The 20,154-nt window shown below is 46.2% G+C and overlaps 1 protein-coding gene across 3 annotated transcripts in view; it reads right to left on the bottom strand.

Moving 5' to 3' along the window:
- HTR1A (5-hydroxytryptamine receptor 1A) overlaps window positions 1-19,703 on the bottom strand; it is a 45,047-nt gene extending 25,344 nt beyond the window's left edge. For all 3 annotated transcript variants that reach the window (XM_081929880.1, XM_081929879.1, XM_081929881.1), the window contains exon 1: window positions 15,824-19,703. In XM_081929880.1, the coding sequence (XP_081786006.1) occupies window positions 16,297-17,619 (1,323 nt within the window). In that variant the 5' untranslated portion in view covers window positions 17,620-19,703 and the 3' untranslated portion in view covers window positions 15,824-16,296. The remainder of the gene's footprint in view (window positions 1-15,823) is intronic.
- Between the last annotated feature and the right edge of the window lie 451 nt (window positions 19,704-20,154).

The following is a 20,154-nucleotide window of genomic DNA, read 5'->3' as shown; positions in this document are numbered from 1 at the left end:
GGTTAAGTCCAGTCAAAGGTGACTATGGGGTGCAGTGCTCATCTCATTTCAGGCCGAGGGAGCTGGCGTTTGTCCACAGACAACTTTCCAGGTCATGTGGCCAGCATGGCTAAACCTCTACTGGAGCATGGAGGACCGTAACGAGTGCCAGAGCACATGAAAATGCCGTTGACCTTCCCGTCACAGCGGTACCTACTTATCTACTTGCACTGGTATGCTTTCGAGCAGATAGGTTGGCAGAAGCTGGGACAGAGCAATGGGAGCTCACCCTGTCATGCAGATTCTGCAGAACTGCTGACCTTCTGATCAGCAAACACAGTGACTTAGACCACAGTGCTACCTGTATCCCAGCCAATGAAGGAACAACATAGCCATTCTGTCTCATAGTCCTATCCTCCATTAATTTGTTGAAAGATGTTTTAACTATCCCATTTTGTGGCTATCACTGTCTCCTGTGGAAGTAAGCTGAACAGTTTAATTATGTGATGCACGAAGAAGTACTTTCTTTTATCTGTCCTGAATCTTTCAACTTTTAGGGTCAGTGGACTATCCACTTTGTCCACCTCATGCTTAACTTCATGTCCTCCCTCACTTTCCTTATCTCTAAACTTAAAATCCCCAAATGTTGCAACCTTTCCTCCTCATAGGAGCATTGCTCCAACCCCTTGATCATTTTTGATGTCCTTTTCTGAAACATTTCCAGTTCTACAAATATCCTTTTTGACGTGTGGCATGCAGGCCTTTTTGCATGCAGTGGTCACACCATAGATACATATAATGGGCAGCATTGTGATATTGGCAGTGTTTATTTTCAATCCCTTTCTTAATTATCCCCAACACTGAATTTGCCTTTTTCACAGCTGCTGCAAACTGGGTTGACATTTTCACTGAGTGACCTGCCATGACCCCAAGGTCTCTTTCCACGGCAGTCATTGCCAGTACTGAGCCCATTGGTGTGTATGTAAAGACAGGGCCTTTTGTCCCAATGTTCATCATTGTACACTTGCTTACCCTTATGGCCCATTTTGGAGCCCCTGGTATTTAACACAGATACTGAGTCAGCAAACATACAGTTCCAAACTATTCATCATAACCTTTCATCGCTTTTGTGCCTTTGAAAGCTCTTTGAAAATATAAAGAAGCCAGAAGATGCAGCTTTTCCTAGCACTGTACTGAAGAGAAGTGTGCCTCTGTGCCATGCAAGTCTATATAAAGGCACAGGGGTTATTTTCAAAGCCACACATTGCATAAATAGGGATCTGCACAGGTAACAGTAAATAATGTTGTGCAGTACAGTAGCAATCCCCTTCATGGATCACTGCCTTGCGGTGGCGAAGGGGCTTGAATAACTCAGAGAAGCTATGAGCTATGCCATGCAGGGCCACCCAAGATGGACAGGTCATAGTGGAGAGTTTTGACCAAACGTGATCCACCTGGAGCAGGAACCGGCAAGCCACTCCAGTATCCCTGCCAAGAAAACTCCATGGACAATTTATATTTATATGACAACAGTTTATATAAACAATGACAATTATATATATGACAATTTATATGACAACAGGCATATAAAAGTTATGACGTTGGAAGATGAGCCCCTCAGGTCGGAAGGCGTCCAACATGCTACTGAGGAAGAGCGGAGGACAAGTACAAGTAGATTCAGAGCTGATGAAGCTGCTGGGCCAAAGCTGAAAGGATGCTCAGTTGCGGATATGCCTGGAAGCGAAAGGAAAGTCCAATGATGTAAAGAAAAATATTGCATAGGAACCTGGAATGTAAGAACCATGAACCTTGGTAAGTTAGATGTGGTCAAAAATGAGATGGCAAGAATAAATATTGACATCCTGGGCATCAGTGAACTAAAATGGACGGGAATGGGCGAATTCAGTTCAAATGACCATCATATCTACTACTGTGGGCAAGAATCCCGTAAAAGAAATGGAGTGGCCCTCATAGTCAACAAAAGAGTGGCAAAAGCTGTACTGGGATGCAATCTCAAAAATGATAGAATGATCTCGATACGAATCCAAGGCAGACCTTTTAACATCACAGTAATCCAAGTTTATGCACCAACCACTGGCGCTGAAGAAACTGAAATCGACCAATTCTATGAAGACTTACAACACCTTATAGAAATGACACCAAAGAAGGATGTTCTTATAGGGGATTGGAATGCTAAAGTAGGGAGTCAAGAGATAAAAGGAACAACTGGCAAGTTTGGCCTTGGAGTTCAGAACGAAGCAGGGCAAAGGCTAATAGAGTTCTGCCAAGAGAACAAGCTGGTCATCACAAACACTCTTTTCCAACAACACAAGAGACGACTCTACACATGGACATCACCAGATGGGCAGCATCGAAATCAGATTGATTATAAGAATAAGAATTATAAGAATCTTCAACCAAAGATGGAGAAGCCTATACAGTCAGCAAAAACAAGACCTGGAGCTGACTGTGGCTCAGATCATCAGCTTCTTATAGCAAAATTCAAGCTTAAACTGAAGAAAGTAGGAAAAACCACTGGGCCGGTAAGATACAATCTAAGTCAAATCCCTTATGAATACGCAGTGGAAGTGAGGAACAGGTTTAAGGATTTAGATTTGGTGGACAGAGTGCCTGAAGAACTATGGATGGAGGCTCGTAACATTATACAGGAGGCAGCAACTAAAACCATCCCAATTAAAAGGAAATGCAAGAAAGCAAAGTGGCTGTCCAACGAGGCCTTACAAATAGCGAGGGGGAGAAGGCAAGCAAAATGCGAGGGAGATAGTGAAAGATACAGGAAATTGAATGCAGAATTCCAAAAAATAGCAAGAAGAGACGAAAAGGCCTTCTTAAACGAGCAATGCAAAGAAATAGAGGAAAACAATAGAATGGGAAAAACCAGAGATCTGTTCAAGAAAATTGGAGATATGAAAGGAACATTTCATACAAAGATTGCCACAATAAAAGACAAAAGTGGAAAGGACCTAACAGAAGCAGAAGACATCAAGAAGAGGTGGCAAGAATACACAGAGGAACTATACCAGAAAGAAATGGATGTCTCGTATACCCCAGGTAGAGCGGTTGCTGACCTTGAGCCAGACATTCTGGAGAGTGAAGTCAAATGGGCCTTAGAAAGCACTGCTAATAACAAGGCCAGTGGAAGTGATGATATTCCAGCTGAACTATTTAAAATTTTAAAAGATGATGCTGTTAAGGTGCTACACTCAATATGCCAGCAAATTTGGAAAACTCAGCAGTGGCCAGAGGATTGGAGAAGATCAGTCTACATCCCAATTCCAAAGAAGGGCAGTGCCAAAGAATGCTCCAACTACCACACAATTGCACTCACGCTAGCAAGGTTATGCTTAAAATTCTACAAGGCAGGCTTAAGCAGTATGTGGACCGAGAACTCCCAGAAGTGCAAGCTGGATTTCGAAGGGGCAGAGGAACCAGAGACCAAATTGCAAACATGCCCTGGATTATGGAGAAAGCTAGAGAGTTCCAGAAAGACATCTACTTCTGCTTCATTGACTATACAAAAGCCTTTGACTGTGTCGACCACAGCAAACTATGGCAAGTTCTTAAAGAAATGGGAGTGCCTGATCACCTCATCTGTCTCCTGAGAAATCTCTATATGGGACAAGAAGCTACAGTTAGAACTGGATATGGAACAACTGATTGGTTCAAAATTGGGAAATATTGGCTGTATATTGTCTCCCTGCTTATTTAACTTATATGCAGAATTCATCATGCGAAAGGCTGGGCTGGATGAATCCCAAGCCAGAATTAAGATCGCCGGAAGAAATATCAACAACCTCAGATATGCAGATGACACAACCTTGATGGCAGAAAGTGAGGAGGAATTAAAGAACCTTTTAATGAGGGTGAAAGAGGAGAGCACAAAATATGGTCTGAAGCTCAACATCAAAAAAACGAAGATCATGACCATTGGGCCCATCACCTCCTGGCAAATAGAAGGAGAAGAAATGGAGGCAGTGAGAGATTTTACTTTCTTGGGCTCCATGATCACTGCAGATGGTGACAGCAGTCACGAAATTAAAAGACGCCTGCTCCTTGGGAGAAAGGTGATGGCAAACCTAGACAGGATCTTAAAAAGCAGAGACATCACCTTGCCAACAAAGGTCCGTATAGTAAAAGCCATGGTTTTCCCAGTAGTGATGTATGGAAGTGAGAGCTGAACCATAAAGAAGGCTGATCGCCGAAGAATTGATGCTTTTGAATTATGGTGCTGGAGGAGACTCTTGAGAGTCCCGTGGACTGCAAGAAGCTCAAACTCCAATACTTTGGCCACCTCATGACTCCCATCATCCCTAGCTAGCAGGGCCAGTGGTATTATGGGAACTGTAGTCCAAAAACAGCTGGAGACCTAAGGACTAGATTTTGACTTTCCAAAGGTTAAACTTTTGACTTGCCAGTTTGTATTCAACTAGTGTTTGCTTAGAGTAAACCCACTGAAATGGCCAGGACTAACTTAGGCTGTTCATTTCAATGTGCCTACTCTGAATAAAATGTGACAAAAAAACCCAGAATGCTTACTTCTACACTCACCTCTCTGCCTGTATATTACAGTAACAAAATAAATAAGCATAATCTTCTCTATAGATATTGCATTTTCAGGGAACTTTTACCAACCTCCATTAATATCAAAAGAAGGATTCTAGCAGTCTTGAAGGGAAGTTCATATACAGTACCTCTGGTAATGCAGTTCCTCTGCCCTTAAATGTCTGCAGGACCTATTCCCCACAGCAAGGAGCAAAAATTATTTTGCTGTCCATTTAGAATTTCTCTTTCATCATTGCCTGTGCTAACATTCATCTTAAGACTTAAAGAAAGCATTCACATTTGTGTGTACCTGCTACTCAAAATATTGATTTAATATTCTTCTCTACAAGAACAAGTCCATAATGCGATTAGAAAGTCGGACCAGGGTACTATGAAAGCTGCTACAGACAAGTGCAATTTCTCAACATTAATTCCTTATCAGAGCAAATGACCTGAGAGAAATCGAGTGCTGGGGCTTAGCACTATGTGAGCTTTAACAATGGCAATTAGCTGCCTACGGGACACCTATTTTTTAAAAGCCACACTCTATTGCCACTGTGCAAGAGTCAATAATAGAGAACGCAAATATTCAAAACTGGATTAAACCAGTAAGTGGAGATCCTTCCAAAATTCTCCTTGGAGTTTCTCCCTGGATTTTGACATTCCAAATTACCTATTCCTGTTTTAAAAGGGGAACCCAAAGCATCAGTAATTCTGTTTTTTTATTATCAACACTGTTACCACAGCAGTATTTGCAACAGCAGTATTATTATGAAAATTGTAAAGTTTTCCCACATAAATTTTGCATTGTATTCTGCACGTTTTGCCCCAAAATATGCATTTGTGTATGTATTTTAGTACATTCAGTATTGCATAATCTGGAGAAGAGTGAAAAACAAAGGATGACCTATATGTTGATCCAGAAAGTGTGTCTTTGGTCAGTTCACATTAAAGTGCTGGACAAATTACCTTGAACATCTCTGTAGAAAGGAATGCTATTTGAGAAGTATAAGCCCCAAGCTAGGGGGAAGTGCTATGGCTCAGTTTTGGGGCATCTCTTTTGCATGCAGAAGGTCCCAAGTGTCTCTCATCGTCTCCAGGTCAGGCTGGGTGGATCCTTGCAAAAAAGAAAAAGAAAGAAAGCCACTGCCAGCCAGTGTCGCCAACATCAGGCTAGATGAACTAATGCCCTGGCAGGTTCCTGAGCTGCACTGGGCATGCATAACTACTTGGATGCTTTTTTTTTCCTTCTCTTCAATCTGCTATTGAAGGTCACTGACCAGATACATGTTCAGATTAGGTGGAGAATAAGTATATGTCACACCTCTGCTTTTTCATATGAAGTTTCGTTTTTTTGCAAATGGAAACCAGTTCCCTTTAAAGGTAAGTCCCACGAAGCTGGGCAAGTGAAAACGGATTTTTTTTTCCTCTCTCTTTTTACAAAACCCATTAGGCAGCTTTAAAATGCCTTCATTTATTTTACTGCCGCCTTATTTTTCTTGTTCCTCTCCCACAGCAATTCTAGGTGGGTTCTTTAATTATGCTTGCAATGGCCATTGCCGAGTTACCCTAGCAGTACTACGTATTTCCTCTGTAGAAATATTCCATCTGGTAGCATCAGCTGTCTGCTAGTGCCAGCTCTTTATGGTACCCGGTTGCAACGATATTCGGCAGTAAAGTATCAACAAACTTAAGCCTGCCTGTACAGCAGGAACTGCCAACTTAGAGAGAAGACACAGAATCAGCATCAGACTTAATTTGCTTAATGAGCTCTGTGTGAGGTTCTTGCAGGGAGAGCTGGCATCTGTAACTCGCTGGAGCTATTAAGTTTCTCTGAACATTGCACCTGTTTGCTAGACACACAGATCCACCAAGAGGACTCCGGAGTACCAAAAATGAACTACTTTGATAGCAGTCAAAAAACAGAAAGCTTCATTTGAACTATCACTTTGGAAACAGGTTTCCAATCGAGGAAGATGAATCCAGTTCTAACCTAGTATTAATAGCTTAATAGAATTGTAAAGCAGCAGTGGATTTTTTTCTGTTCTTCCCTGCTGTTTGATGGGTGGTGTTCTCAGGGGCATTAGAGCTCACCTTGGGCTAGGGAAACATTCCCACAGAGAACCACAACCCTCTGCTTATTACTACACTCGGTAATATCCGTTGAACTCTTATGCTCATCTCTAACTGTGCTACAGTCAGGATATAAAGCACTTTATATCCTGTGCTTAAACATCGTTACATACATACCCAAAACTGCACCACTTAGAGACAAGATGGAGACATCAGCAGGATCGAGAAGACCCAAAATTTGCAGAAGCCCTTTTCTTTTTTAAAAAAGAATGTAAGGAGAGAACCCAAAAAGAGCCCACTGAGAGCTGAGCATGCTCATTTTTGTGAAATGTTGACTGGTGGTTGGGCGAGGGATGGAAAACCAGAGGGAGATGGAATGGGGTGGAGTGGAGTGGAGTGGAGTGAAGTTTCCTTGGACTATCACCCTGAACAGGAGCACTCCGCACTACTGGCTTTTGTATATATTCAGACTGATTTCTAAAGCACCCCACTATACTTGAAACAACATCCCTCATAAAAAGATTCCCTCTCACATTCATGCTTAAACATGGAATCTGGTGCATCTCTGCAACCCTCTCTGCTTGGTTGTAAGTCACTTTGGGTTGCCTTGGGCAAAGTAAATCATCTAACAAATTTAATTAACAAGAAAAGAACCATGCAAGCAATCTCCACCTCTCCATGAAAAAGGAAATTGCCATAGTAAACTGGAGGACTCAGGATACATTCCCACAACCATGTTTTCCAAGGGAAACATCCCTTCAGCTTCCATGGCACAATGTTTGTGCTTAAACCTGTTCAAAACAATCCAGTGGTGATTAGTTTGATTATGTAATTCAGCAGCAGGTTGCCTGCATCCAAATTATTACAAATATGTGGCTGTGGGAAATAAAACTGATGCCAAGGATGTGAATCTGCTTCTCAAATCAGTTCGGCTGAAAGAAAGCTGAGTCAAATGACTTATCTACGATAGATATATTTGTTTAACTGTCATTCTCCCTCTCCAGGGAAGACTAGGCCTGTAGTTCTGTGAGGAGAGGCAGATTTGTCAACACTCCACCAAGGTACAATTCCCAGATTCTTTTAGGGAAGCCTTGACAGTCAAAGTGGTATGAAAAATCGTCCATGTCTATAATGTAAATATGGTCCTACTGATCACCCACAACCCATAACTCAACTTCCACTTAAATTGGCAAATTATGTCAGGCAGACACGTGGTTGAAATAGAAGTATGATTTACGAGTTATATTTCTCTAAAAGCATAATTTCTCTGAAGGCATAGTCCACTGATGACTAATATAGCCTCTTCCAGATCGTCCATTAAGAGCTGAAGCCATGCATGTAGCTTTCTGTTTGCTTCAAAGTTCTTTGATTGCCCAGCCAAAGTGGAACACTCATAAAACTGTTGCAAAAGAAAATTAATTGACTAAAAAAAATGAAATGAAAGAGATTGTGCATACCTATATCAGAGTATAGGTTCTAATCTGTGGCCCTCCAGTGGTTGGTGGATTATGTCAGCCACAACAAGCATGACCAATGGTCAGGGATCATGGCGGTTGTAGTCTAGCACCATGTAGACCACATATTCCACACTAGTAGTGCATATAAAAGAGATCTAGACTGATCATTCCATTCATTTTGTGATACATCTCCCTGAAAGGAGTAATAAGAGAGGCAACCATCACGACCCACAACACAGGGAACTTGCAGCATATGGCAGAGGACTCTGATGAGGACAAGGTTCAGATGCCTTCTTTGAGAAGACAACCATGAGCATGTCAGGGGGCACAGCCCTGCCACTACCCTCTAACTCAGAGAATGAGTCCCATGAATTGCTTCTGTCTCCCCAGGCCTGCAAAAGGCAAAGGCTACAAAACAAGGTAAGAGCCCTTTAAATAACCAGCTAACTCCTCCAGGGAGGCAGATCCTACCACACTCTGGTTGTAGCCTACAACATCTCTGCAGAAACAACATCATTTGTAGCTTCCTCCAGAGGACAGTGTGTGATCCAAGATGTGACCTGAGGTGGAATTTGAAGTAGTGCTGAGGAGATCACTCTATCAGCACTAGCATCTCTACTTGCCTGGTGAAATGATATCACCTCTCTTCCACTCTTGCCCTGTTCTGGGGATTCTCCTGACCTCCTAGTGTGAATTAGGGGACACGGATGAGGAGAGGGGAATCCCCATTGTGTTTGTAGGATGTGTTACACTGGCTTCCACTAGTGCTACTATCTAGATGCATCCAGCCCTTGGACTAGATTTGGCACTAGTCCTTCCCCTGTGATCCTCAAGTTCTCATTAAACTGGGCAGTAAAATCAGAATATAGTATAAGAACAGCTATATGGCAATGACCTGTCTATTCCAGTAGGGTGATACTCATACATAGCCAGTGTGTAAAATAACAAGCAGCTCTGAGCACCCTATGCTTCACTAGATCACCTCCAGCTTCTGACCATGTGATATTTAGGGAAAACAAGAAATACAACCCATTTGTTATCCCATTTAATCTTCCACTAAAATAAATCCAGCTCTAATCCGGCATTATAAGCTGACATAACTACATTTAGAAAGTATCTAGTGTTTTATACCAGGAAAGAGAAAGGAACATAGGAAACTGCTTTGTGCTGAGCTCACTGCTGACTACACTGACATGCAGTGACTCTTCATGATTTCAGATGCAAGTCTTTTCCCAGTTTTAGCTGGAGATGCCAGTGTTTAAACCTGGACCCACTGCATGCAAACCATGCTCTCTGTCACTGAGTTACAGGAAGGAAGGGAAAGTAGGAACCAACAAATTTGCAGATGCAAACAGTTCCACACCTTCACAGATAAATGATACATATTTTTCAAATCATCATCATCATCACTACTCATGCATAGGGAACTTCTTGTTTCAACAAATATCACCCACCAGTAGCACAGAGCTAATGAATTAATTTGTAAAGTCCCCTGTTGTTTATATATGTATAGCTAACAAATTTCCTGCATCCCTGTGTACAAGTTGTGTCTGTTGCTGTAATATGGCTATATCAGCAACACTTGTTAATTCTTGTGTGTTCGCCTTTTGCAATGTTGTGGGGACCTCAACTTCATTTTCAAAGACCAGAAATTCAAGAACGTGTTGATCAAAGAAAGAGGGGAAAGTGAGATCAAAGATCACTTTAATTGAGAAAATGCAGTCCATTTTAATCAGAAAATTAGACTATTTATAGAACATATTAAAATTATCAACGTCATTGAACACAGTATGTAGTAGCATCAGTTCATGAGTGGACATATACATTCACATGAATCACAGAATAAACATTCCCTTTATCACTAGGTAGCACAAACTGTATCAAACTAAGCAGGACAATCACCTCTTTCTCTGTCTTTGGCTCAAGCATGAGATCATAGATGAACTTCACAAAGGTTTCAGACTATTTCATAGTGCAAAATTAGCATCCCTGTCAAACCAGGAGTTGGGAACGTTAGACTAGATCACAATCCATACCCTGTATGAAGATAGGGGGTGCTGTGCAAAATGGGCATTCTGTCACCTCCCTACGAGTTCTGATTCTGGAAAGGACCTCAAGGATCATCTACTCTAAACCCATCTCCCTTAAGACAACACATGCCTTCCTTAACCCATCCAGGTTAAGGATCATTCCAGAGTAGAAGACTCTCAATAACTTGTATTATTGCCCAACTGATCTTGCAGTCAGGAAGTGAGTCCTAACACCTAACATTTGTTTATACTACAGCATGTTAAAATATCTCACCATACACGTCCCTCAGTGTTCTCTGTCTTCTTTGTGGTAGCTTTTAAGTGCTGGAAAACTGACCCCAAACACATACATCTCTCTTTTCATACAAATTGTTTTCAGGCTCGAGATAACAAGGTTGACATTTTAACAGCACCTGAGAGATCTGTACCTGGATTGTAAACACATATATTTGGAAACAGGTCTGGTGGATTTCTATGGAACATCTTTCCAAGCCAGAGTGCTTGGGCTTGAAGCCAAGAAAACAAAATTCATTTTCAAAATGGGTTTTCATGGGACTTGATTTAATTCTATCTATGCTATTGACACTGCTGATGTCAATGGATTTCGTTTAGGTCAGGATTACATTGAAAGGGGCAAGCCAGTCAGGTAAACTATGCGTAATAGCAGGGGCTGGGGAAATTTGGGGGGCAACAAATAGCAGAAAAGGGTTGGAACGAAATCTTATGCAACATGACTCGACTTCTGTTTATTTGTAAGTTTCCAGGAAATTGAATGGGACTTGCTCCTTGCTAACTGGTTTACACTAACTCCTTTTTGTGTGTGAATTTTTCTAAAACAGGGATCGAGAACCTCGGGATGGTGGGAGGGGAAATGTGGTCCTCCAGGCATCTCCATCTGGCTCTCAAGACTCTCACCACCATCCTTCTCCCCAGGTCACATATGTTGTCCTCCCAACCTTTGCCTTTGGCCCCATCCATCACCAGCATGTGGTGCCCAAAGTGTTGCCCAGAAGACAGTGCAGCCCTTGGGCTGGCAATGGTTTCCCCAACCCTGCCGTAAAAGGGAGCTTTTCATTGTTTTGGCTTCCTTTAGTTACTTATTTGTTTAAGCGCCTACAGCTTTGAGTCCCACGGAGGCAGGACATGCATATAGATAAAGCTGTTGTGAGGCACCGTGAGTCCTGGGAGATGGTGGGGTATAAATCTTTTCAAAGTAACTCATGTAAAAGACTAAACCCTACATGCCAGTTGCGCTGGAGCAATGTCAAGGTATTCACATAGCAAGTCTGGCCCCTGCTATGCAACAGGGTGAAGTAACCTGCTTCAGGTGGCACCACGGAGAAGGCAGGTTATAGATGAAGGAGAGAATTGGCATAGTATTGGCCGTTGCAGAAATATCTTGAAATGGTACTGTCACTGAGTCTTCAAAATGACTTCAGCTACCATGTTCAAGAATAAGCGGTCCCATATGCAGGAGAAATGATTTTGAGGAGATATGGAAGGTATTTGTAGAATTTGTACTATCAAAATGGAAAGGGGTCAAACCATCACAAGAGATGTTGAAATTTCGAGAGGTTGGATAGTTACAATGGAATAGTCTCAGGGGTGGGGTGCACATTTATTATTATTATTATTATTATTATTATTATTATTATTATTATTATTATTAAATGAATGAATGAAAAGAATAAGTGGTCCTGAATAACAACCTTTGTTTCCAGCTCCAATTATATGGGCATTTAGTATAAATATAACATTAGCTCATTCACATCGTGATCAACTCTTGCCCAGAAACCAACGTCTCCACTGTGGAAGGACATGCGGATCCAGAATTGGCCTCCACAGTCACTTACGGACTCATTGTTAAAACTGTGTTTATGGAAGATAATCTTACTCGGCTACGAGTGATCGCCAAAGAAGAAAAAGAATTGCAAAATTGTGCAAGATCCACTACAACCTAAATATCCCTTTGCTGTAAAGTGTATCAACTGCCCAATCAGCACACTGGCTGCAAAAGCACCCTTGAAATGATGGAGAACACTTTTGTTAACTACCTGGGAATTGTCTCTATACAATAAAGATGTAATGTGTACATCAACCCATAGCTATTAAAACTCTTACATGCAAATATGATTCTTAGGCAGTAACAATCCACTTTCATAGTAGCATGCCCCCATAAGATTTCAGTGAACTCAGTTCTGTGTAAATATGCTTAAAACATTGATAGACTTCACTTGAAATTATGTCCCATTCATATGCCTTTGGTGTTACTTTTAGTCCCATAAGGAAAAGTGCATTCTTCTGCGTGTTGACTTGGAAGGAAGTCCCACTGTGTTCAGTGAGACTTACTCCCTAGTAAGTGTGTTTAGGATTTTAGACTTAAATAATTAGCAGTCAAACTGTATTCTAGATATGGATTTTAGCCTGTGTTAAATTGTTCAGCAGGGACTAGCTCAAATGTAATAGCTTGATATTGGGTCAAGACTGAAGTAGCTTTGCTGCAAATAATAATCTTGCTCTAGGGGAACAACAATATTGCTGCTTTTTTATATATTAAAAAATACAGATGTAGGCTTCAGTCCTGAGAAATTCTGGGAGTGATTTATTTTTTTAAGAGCTACACAAATTTTGCCATGCTCCACGCATAAAGCAAGTATGGGGAACCTGCAGCCCCTCAGAGGCTGTCAGACTCCAACTCTCCTTATCCCTGACCATTGTCCACACGGGCCGAAGCTGACGGGAGTTAAAGTCCAACAATATCTGGAGGGCTGCATATTTCCCATCTCTAACTGGAAGATTAATGGTAATTATAATTTGCTAAATTGGACTTCTTATACGTACATGAAATTGAAGCAGCCATGTGGAAGAGTTGTGCCACTTGTGACTGATAATGTCACAGACACTCTCCAATATGCGCCTGCAACACTGACGCTGCCACATTCTACACAATAATAAAAATATCAATGGATGCACTGTTGGGATCCTACCAATAAGAATAGTTCAGTTGGAGAGCAGTGGAAATTGTATATTGGATCCCTGTAACAGAAGCATAGCTTTCAGAGAATATATCTGGGTCCTTCACAATGAATGACTCACATTTTGTTTCTATTATAACTTCGTCTTTTGGAGTTACCCTTCAGGGAGATATCTGCTGTGTAGTTATCCATGTGTGTTTTTCTTGGTGAAGCCCAGTAACTGAACCAACACAAATCTAGTCTCCTTATGAATTCAACCTTTAAAAATCTGTGCTGCTAATGAATTCTGACAAGACTTTTTCCCCTAGGTTTATTATGTCTTCATAAGAAGTATTCCAAAAGCTTTCCCATGGAAGCAAGTTTTACATAGAAATGCCCATGACTTCTTTGTATATGTATGTGCTTAGGCTTGTTGCAGCTGGTGTCCATTATGTTCTACAGTCCATGACTTGTCAGAAAATCTCACTCCCTGGAAGCAACGCAATGCATTTTCCAGTCATGTGCTCAAGGGACTGAAGCACTGGGCACTCTAACATGGTTGCTCATGAGTTTAAGCTGTCGTTTTATTTATTTACAGCTGTATGGCTATTTTTACAGCTGTGTGATGCACAAGACGCCAGACATACCTTTGTGCAAACTCCTCTGAAGGATTTGAGAGCACTTCCCATGCTCTGGCACAAGTTCCATTCATATCAATGATGGAATGCACAGAACTTTGGGAGTGAAACTTGCCTCTCTTCATTAATCTTCAACAAGAGAACTGAGATGATTAAAATGAAGGATTCAATATGAGTCAAAGTCATTGTGGGAGGAGTTAGGAGACCTCTTGCTCCCTCTGCTAACATATGCCCTCTACACCTGCTAATCTTTAGTGGTACTTTAAAATGCTCTTTTCAAATAAAGTAAAAAAGCAGAGTGACAGTTTTCTACAGTCTGCAATCCACAAACCACATCCTTGGGCTTGTGAACTGCAGTCAGTAGCTGCATTGTAACTTTCAGCAAAGTTTATTAGACATGAGGGCTTTTTTATATGCAGACATGCATGCAAATAAACTCAGTCTGTGGCCACGTTTCTCTGATGGGACATTTAAATAATATGCAATGGCATTATATTACACTTTTCATTTGATTTATTGACTTTTGCTATCTCTTGAGCAACTTGCTATCTCTTAACTTCTTTGCTCACACTCTGGGCATACAGCTCCCCCATTCACCTTCTCTGCAGACAACGTGTCTACTTGGGAGTAAATGTCTAGAGGCTTGAAGCCAGCAGGGTAAGTTAAGGGCATCACGTTCATCTATTGATGCAATATTAAGAGTTCCAAGTCTCACGTGTTGATCCCAAACAAGAAAGAGCAATACTCAACTGAGACCATATATGTATCTGGACCAAATGTTGCAAGCATTTGCTAATCATTTATAATTGCTAGAACTGCCTTCTTTATTTTCACTTTTCCAAGCATTGTGGGAGACTCCAGTGATGCAGAACTGTCTTTGTTCTGCTTCCAAAGGACACCCCTGGGCACTATCCACCAGAAGCTGTTTTATCCCTGGAACAACTTTTTCTAATTTGCATCCTTATCAAGGATTTTGATCTAATGAACGCTGCCTGCATTAAGCATTTCACTACTTATTTGTCCTGATAAAGGGTTGAATCCCATGCTAGTTCTACTCAGAGTAAACCCACCGAAAATAACGGGCACCCCAAATATTCATTTCAGCGGATCTGCTCTGAGTAAAATCTAGCTGGACTCAACCGAAAGCTATGTAAATACTGTATCAAGTTAACCCTACTTCATCGGTTTGTCTGCTGCAGGAAGTTCAGTGTGCCCCGGAAGCTTGCCTCTAGCGCTTTAAACACCGATTAAAGCTATCTCCTCGTCTGCTAAATCTTTCATAAGATGTGTGTTTCCCACCATTTCAGGCTTCAAGCCTTAACGGCGGCCCGATCCGATGAACGTTTTTACTTTGAAGTAAATCTCGCCTCAACCAATGGCTCTTCTCTCCGCTCCCCTCCCACCCCAAGTGTGCCAAGGACCGCAGGCTTCCTTGGAAGCATTGAGCTCGGTGGGACTTACTTCCGAGTAAACATGCGTAGCGTGGGATCGGCTTGCCCTTTCGCGGGAGTCCTGGACATAGAAATGGCTGACAACATATAAGCAGGAGAGCGCTCTCTACAATACATGGTACAGACCGATCAGTTAGCAAGTCACTTACAGTACAGGATTGCGGATCCGCATGGCTCCCTCCCTCCTTTCCCACCCCACCGAAATGCACTTTGCCCAAGCCAGCGACCACCTGGAAGCCGCTCCACTTGGCTTGGTTGCTTCGCTCCCTTTCAGAGTTCGTACTTACTCGGCCTTAAAAGAAGCAAAGAAGTTTTTTAGCTTCTTATTTAAAATAATAAAAATAAATAAATCCAAGGTTTTTTGGGGGGGGGCGTGTGGGGAGCGAGCGAAGGAGAGAAACCAGACAGATTTACGTTGTTATGCATAGGATGGTTTTATTGTGTGGTTTCAATTCGGGCAGATACCCTGTTTGTTTGTTGGTCGGTTGGTTAGTCTCCAGGTCTGCAGCCCATCCTACCGCCCCCACACGCAAACACACACCCTCAAAATCCTAGATCAGCTCCCCTAGATCGGATTGCTTCTATGCACTGTTTGGAGTAAGGAGGAAACTCTGAGAAGGAGTCGAGGCCGGGAGCAACAACAAACGAGACTGTCAGGCTTCCCTGGGACGCTCCTACCTTCCTGAGCCGCCTCGCGGTGTTGAAGCAGGAGTTCAGAAAAGGGACCCCCGAGGGCGCCGGATGAGCAACACTGCTGGGCGAGAGCAGTTGGCTTTGGGCCCCGGTCTGTTTTGGGACCCAAGGCACAGGGCAGCCTCCATTCGAGCGTCCCAAATGGGGGAAGGGGGGGTCCAGGCGACGCTCCCCGCCCTCCTCTCCTCCTCTCCCGAAAATAAAAGAGCCATCAGTGCCCAATGAAAATGGCGCAGAAGAGGTGAGATGGCCCAGCCCCGACGGCATTACAGGGCATCAGATGTCTGCAAAGCATCCATGGTAGAAGGAGATGCCTGGGGGGAGGGGAGTTCATGAAGAGGTGAGGTGGAGGATAAGACCCACACACCCAGTGCCTACCCTACCCCTCTCCCAGCCCCCCACTTCACCCCCCAAAAGCGTGTCTCTGTGTGTGTGTGCCGTCCCTCCCTGCGCTCCAGTCACTGCGTGCAAAACTTGCACTTGATGATCTTCTTAAAAGCACTTTGGAAATCTTTGTTGAAGTAGGCATAGATGACCGGGTTGAGGAGCGAGTTGGAGTAGCCTAGCCAGTTGATGACGGCGCCCAGCCAGTCCGGCATGTAGCAGCCCGAGCCGCACAAGGGCAAGACCAGCGCCACGATGAAGAAGGGCAGCCAGCACAGGATGAAGGTGCCCATGATGATGCCCAGAGTCTTGACCGTCTTCCTCTCCCGGGCCAGGGCCATCTTGCGCTTGGCCTCTGCGTTCTTGGGCTCGTTCTTGCGCTCCGTCGACGGCGTGGCCGCCCCCGAGCTGCCTTGGGGAGGGTGGTGGTGGTGGTGATGGTGGTGGTGGTGGTGGTTGGGCAGGGGCAGGTGGCTCTTGGTGGAGTTGGACGGGTTGACCTCGAGGATTTCCAAGGCAGCCACCGGGCAGTCCTCTCCCAGCCGGAGGGCCCCATTGACGCACGGGCCCTCAGGCCCTTTGGGCTCGACTGCGCTTTTCCAGCTTTTGGGCTGCTGCTGGGGACCCCCGTTGCTCCGCTTGGGCTCCCCGCTGGACGGCGAGGCTGACAGGCAGGTGTCGGCCACCTTCTCCGAGTCCTCGTGCTGCTGCTGCTGCTTCTTGTCAGCTTTCTTGACGGTCTTGCGGATCCTGAAACGCGCCGCCTTGAAGATGCGCCCGTAAAGGACCAGCATGAGCAGCAGTGGGATGTAGAAGGCTCCGAAGGTGGAGTAGATGGTGTAGCCGGGGTCCTTGCTGATGGTGCAGGCGTTGGGGTCGGCCCTGTCCTCTGGGGTCCGCCAGCCCAGCATGGGCGGGATGGAGATGAGGAAGCCGATCAGCCACGTCAGGCTGATGAGGACGGCGGCCCGACGGGGCGTCCGCTTGTTGACGTAGTCGATGGGGTCCGTGATGGCCCAGTAGCGGTCCAGGGCGATGGCGCACAGGTGCAGAATGGACGAGGTGCAGCACAGCACGTCGAGGGAGTTGAAGATGTCGCAGGTCACCTGGCCCAGCGTCCACTTGCCCAGCACCTGGTACAGGGCGGCCATGGGCAGCACGAGCACCGACACCATCAGGTCCGTGACGGCCAGGGAGCCGATCAGGTAGTTCGCCACAGTCTGCAAGGTGCGCTCCAGGGCGATGGCGGCGATGACACACGCGTTGCCCACCACCGCGAACAAGATCAGCGCGCCCAGCACCACCGACGTGACCAGCTGGTAACCCAGGGTGGCCGCGGGCGCCGGGCTAGTCGGCTGGCTGCCGTTGGCCGCCGTCGTGCTGTTGGGCATCTCCATGGCGGAAGGGGGCCGGAGGGAGGAGCGGGGGGCGAGGGGGGCCGAGGAGGCAGCGCCTTCACTCCGGCGGCGGCGGCAGCAGCGGCGGTGGGCAGCAGCGCTTCCAGAGGGTCAGCACCACCATGGCCCCCCGACGGGACGGGCGGAGAGAGGCGGCGGCGGCTGGCGGGACTCACGCGCCCCTCGGCGGGCTAAAGCCAGGCAGCGCCTCGGGCTAGCGCCAGTCCCGGCACACCGGCTGCATCTCCTGTTCCTCCTCCTCCTCCTGCTCCTCCTGTTCCTCCTCGGCTAGGCATTCCCGGGAGCAGTGCCCAGCACCTCCTCTCGAGCTTCCTTGCTGCTACTGCTGCCACTGCCCCCTCCCGCCGCCGCCGCCGCTGCTCAACCCTCAGGCGGCCCCCACTTGCTGCCGGGCTGGCTCTCCTGCTTCCTCCTCCTCGCCCTTCCTTCTCAAAGTCCCTCTGCTTCTCTCTGGCTCTTGCCCGCCGCTTCTTATCCTCCCTGCCACATCCCCCCGTCACTCACTCGCTGAGCTTGGCTTCTCGCAGCCTCCCGTCGCTCTCGCCGTCCTCCCTCTCTCTCTCTCTCTCTCTCTCTCTCTCTCTCTCTCTCTCTCTCTCTCTCTCTCTCTCTCTCTCTCTCTCTCTGCTCCTCTTCCTGCCGCTGCCTCTTGGGCTCCCTCCTCGACTTCTTTGTCTCCTTTATTTATTTATTTCCTTCTGCCTGGATCCCATTTATTTATAAATTTATATCCCTTTTCTCTCTGCCCCACTTCTTCTCTTCTTCCTCCCTTGTCTGCCCTCTCCCGCCTTCTCCCTCGCTTCTGCTCCGCTTCTCTAGCCCTCGCTGCTGCTGCTGCTCTCTTTCTGCAGCCGCTCTTCCCCCGTCCACACACTCACACACACACACACTTTTTTTAGTCCTCGCTGCCTGCTGCCAGCCCTCCCCTTCGTCTTCTCCTTGTCACCCCGTCGGCTTCTTTGCTCCTCTTTCAGCCTTTGGGTCTGCCCCCGTCTCCTCTCCTCTCCTCCTTTCCCTCCTTCTTCTTTTCACTTCTCCATTGCCAAGGACTGCTGAGATCTCTCGCCTTCAGCATTTTGTTGCCCCCCTCCTCCCCCAATTCTCCTCCTCTCGGGTTTATTTCCTCCCTCCTCCTCCCCTCGGTCCCTCCCTTTCACTTCTCCGCTCCCCCCCTCCACACACACACACACAACGCCCACACACAGACACCTCGTGTGCGTTAGTGGGTGCTTCTCGCCGGATGACATGGGACTCTGTGCCGATGGTCCTTTTCGTCAATGGAATCTGGGGCAGCATTCATTGGGTGCCTTAGCAGCCATAGGGGAGTAAGGATAGGACCGATAGGACACATTGTCTCCTCCCCACCCCAACACACATTCACACATGATCCATACACATGTCAGAAACTAGACCAGATAGATTCTCTAAAGGAAGGGGAACCCCCTACACGCAACGCAAACCGCCTCCTGCTCCCCGCCCCCCATCGCAACCCTCCAACAGCAGGCGGGAATCGTTAAAAAGAGCAAAAGTTATAGGGGTGTTGCTGGGACTGCTTCGCCGCGCGTCAGCCGCGCCTCCCCTTGAAAACCCAGTCCCTGTATGTGCGCCCTCACAGACCCAGGGTCTACCCAGCCAGGAGTGCCAAAGAGGCAGGATGCAGTGGAGACTGAGCTTCGTCTTGGCCGGAGGCGACCCGGAGGAACTGGCGGGGGCTTGACGAGGGAGAGCAGCCAGAACCGCTGAACTGAGCTCCCCGTCTCTCATTTCGCTTCGTTTCCACTGGAGCGCTTTGCCCGGGGAAGCAGCTCCGTTGAACCAGCGGAGGGTGACTGGCGAGAACCGTAGGGAAGGGATCCCCCTCCCCCCCCCCCAACCGCCTCGTTCCCTAGCTGGAATCGGGCGCTTTGCAAGGAAGGCGGCGGCGGCGAATGGGCATCCCTGCTCCCCTCCCCGCCTTCCTCAAGGCAGCAGAGGCGACGAAGTCCGTTTCGGCGCCGGCTAGCGAGCGCCAGGATTTCAGCACCCTGGACAGCGCTGAGCTTCAAGGGCATTTGTCGCCACCTGCAGGCGCGCCACGTCGGGCTTCGCCTGTTCAGCTCGCGTACCTGCGCTGGGAGACTCGGAAAGCCTCCCCAGATAGCTCTGTAGGCAGAGAACGACCACGTTTCGGCGGCGCGCCCGTGGGCAGCTGCTTCCCCGCTGAAAAAGGCTTCGGGTCGTTTGAATGCATCTACCCGAAAAGTCCCTGAAACTCCACGTCGCCTTTGCCCACCTCGGGTCAGCGGGGGCGGGGGGAGGTGCGGGGGAAGGTATCGCTTGGGCGCCTTGAAGCGAAATGTACTCGAAAGCTCCGTCTTTTATTCTCTCCCTCCTCTCCTTTTTCCTTGAACTTTTGTTGCTACCATTTCACAGACAGGTAAATCGGACCGCCCTGGTGTTTCAGAGCAGCGGAGTGTCGGTGTGTGGGCGCATTTGCCTGGAGGTTACAATTAGCCCTTTTATTTCGCCTAACCA

Source organism: Podarcis melisellensis (genome assembly GCF_964234715.1).
Source record: "Podarcis melisellensis genome assembly, chromosome: 11".
NCBI lineage: Eukaryota > Metazoa > Chordata > Lepidosauria > Squamata > Lacertidae > Podarcis > Podarcis melisellensis.
This window is presented reverse-complemented; position numbering and strand designations above follow the sequence as displayed.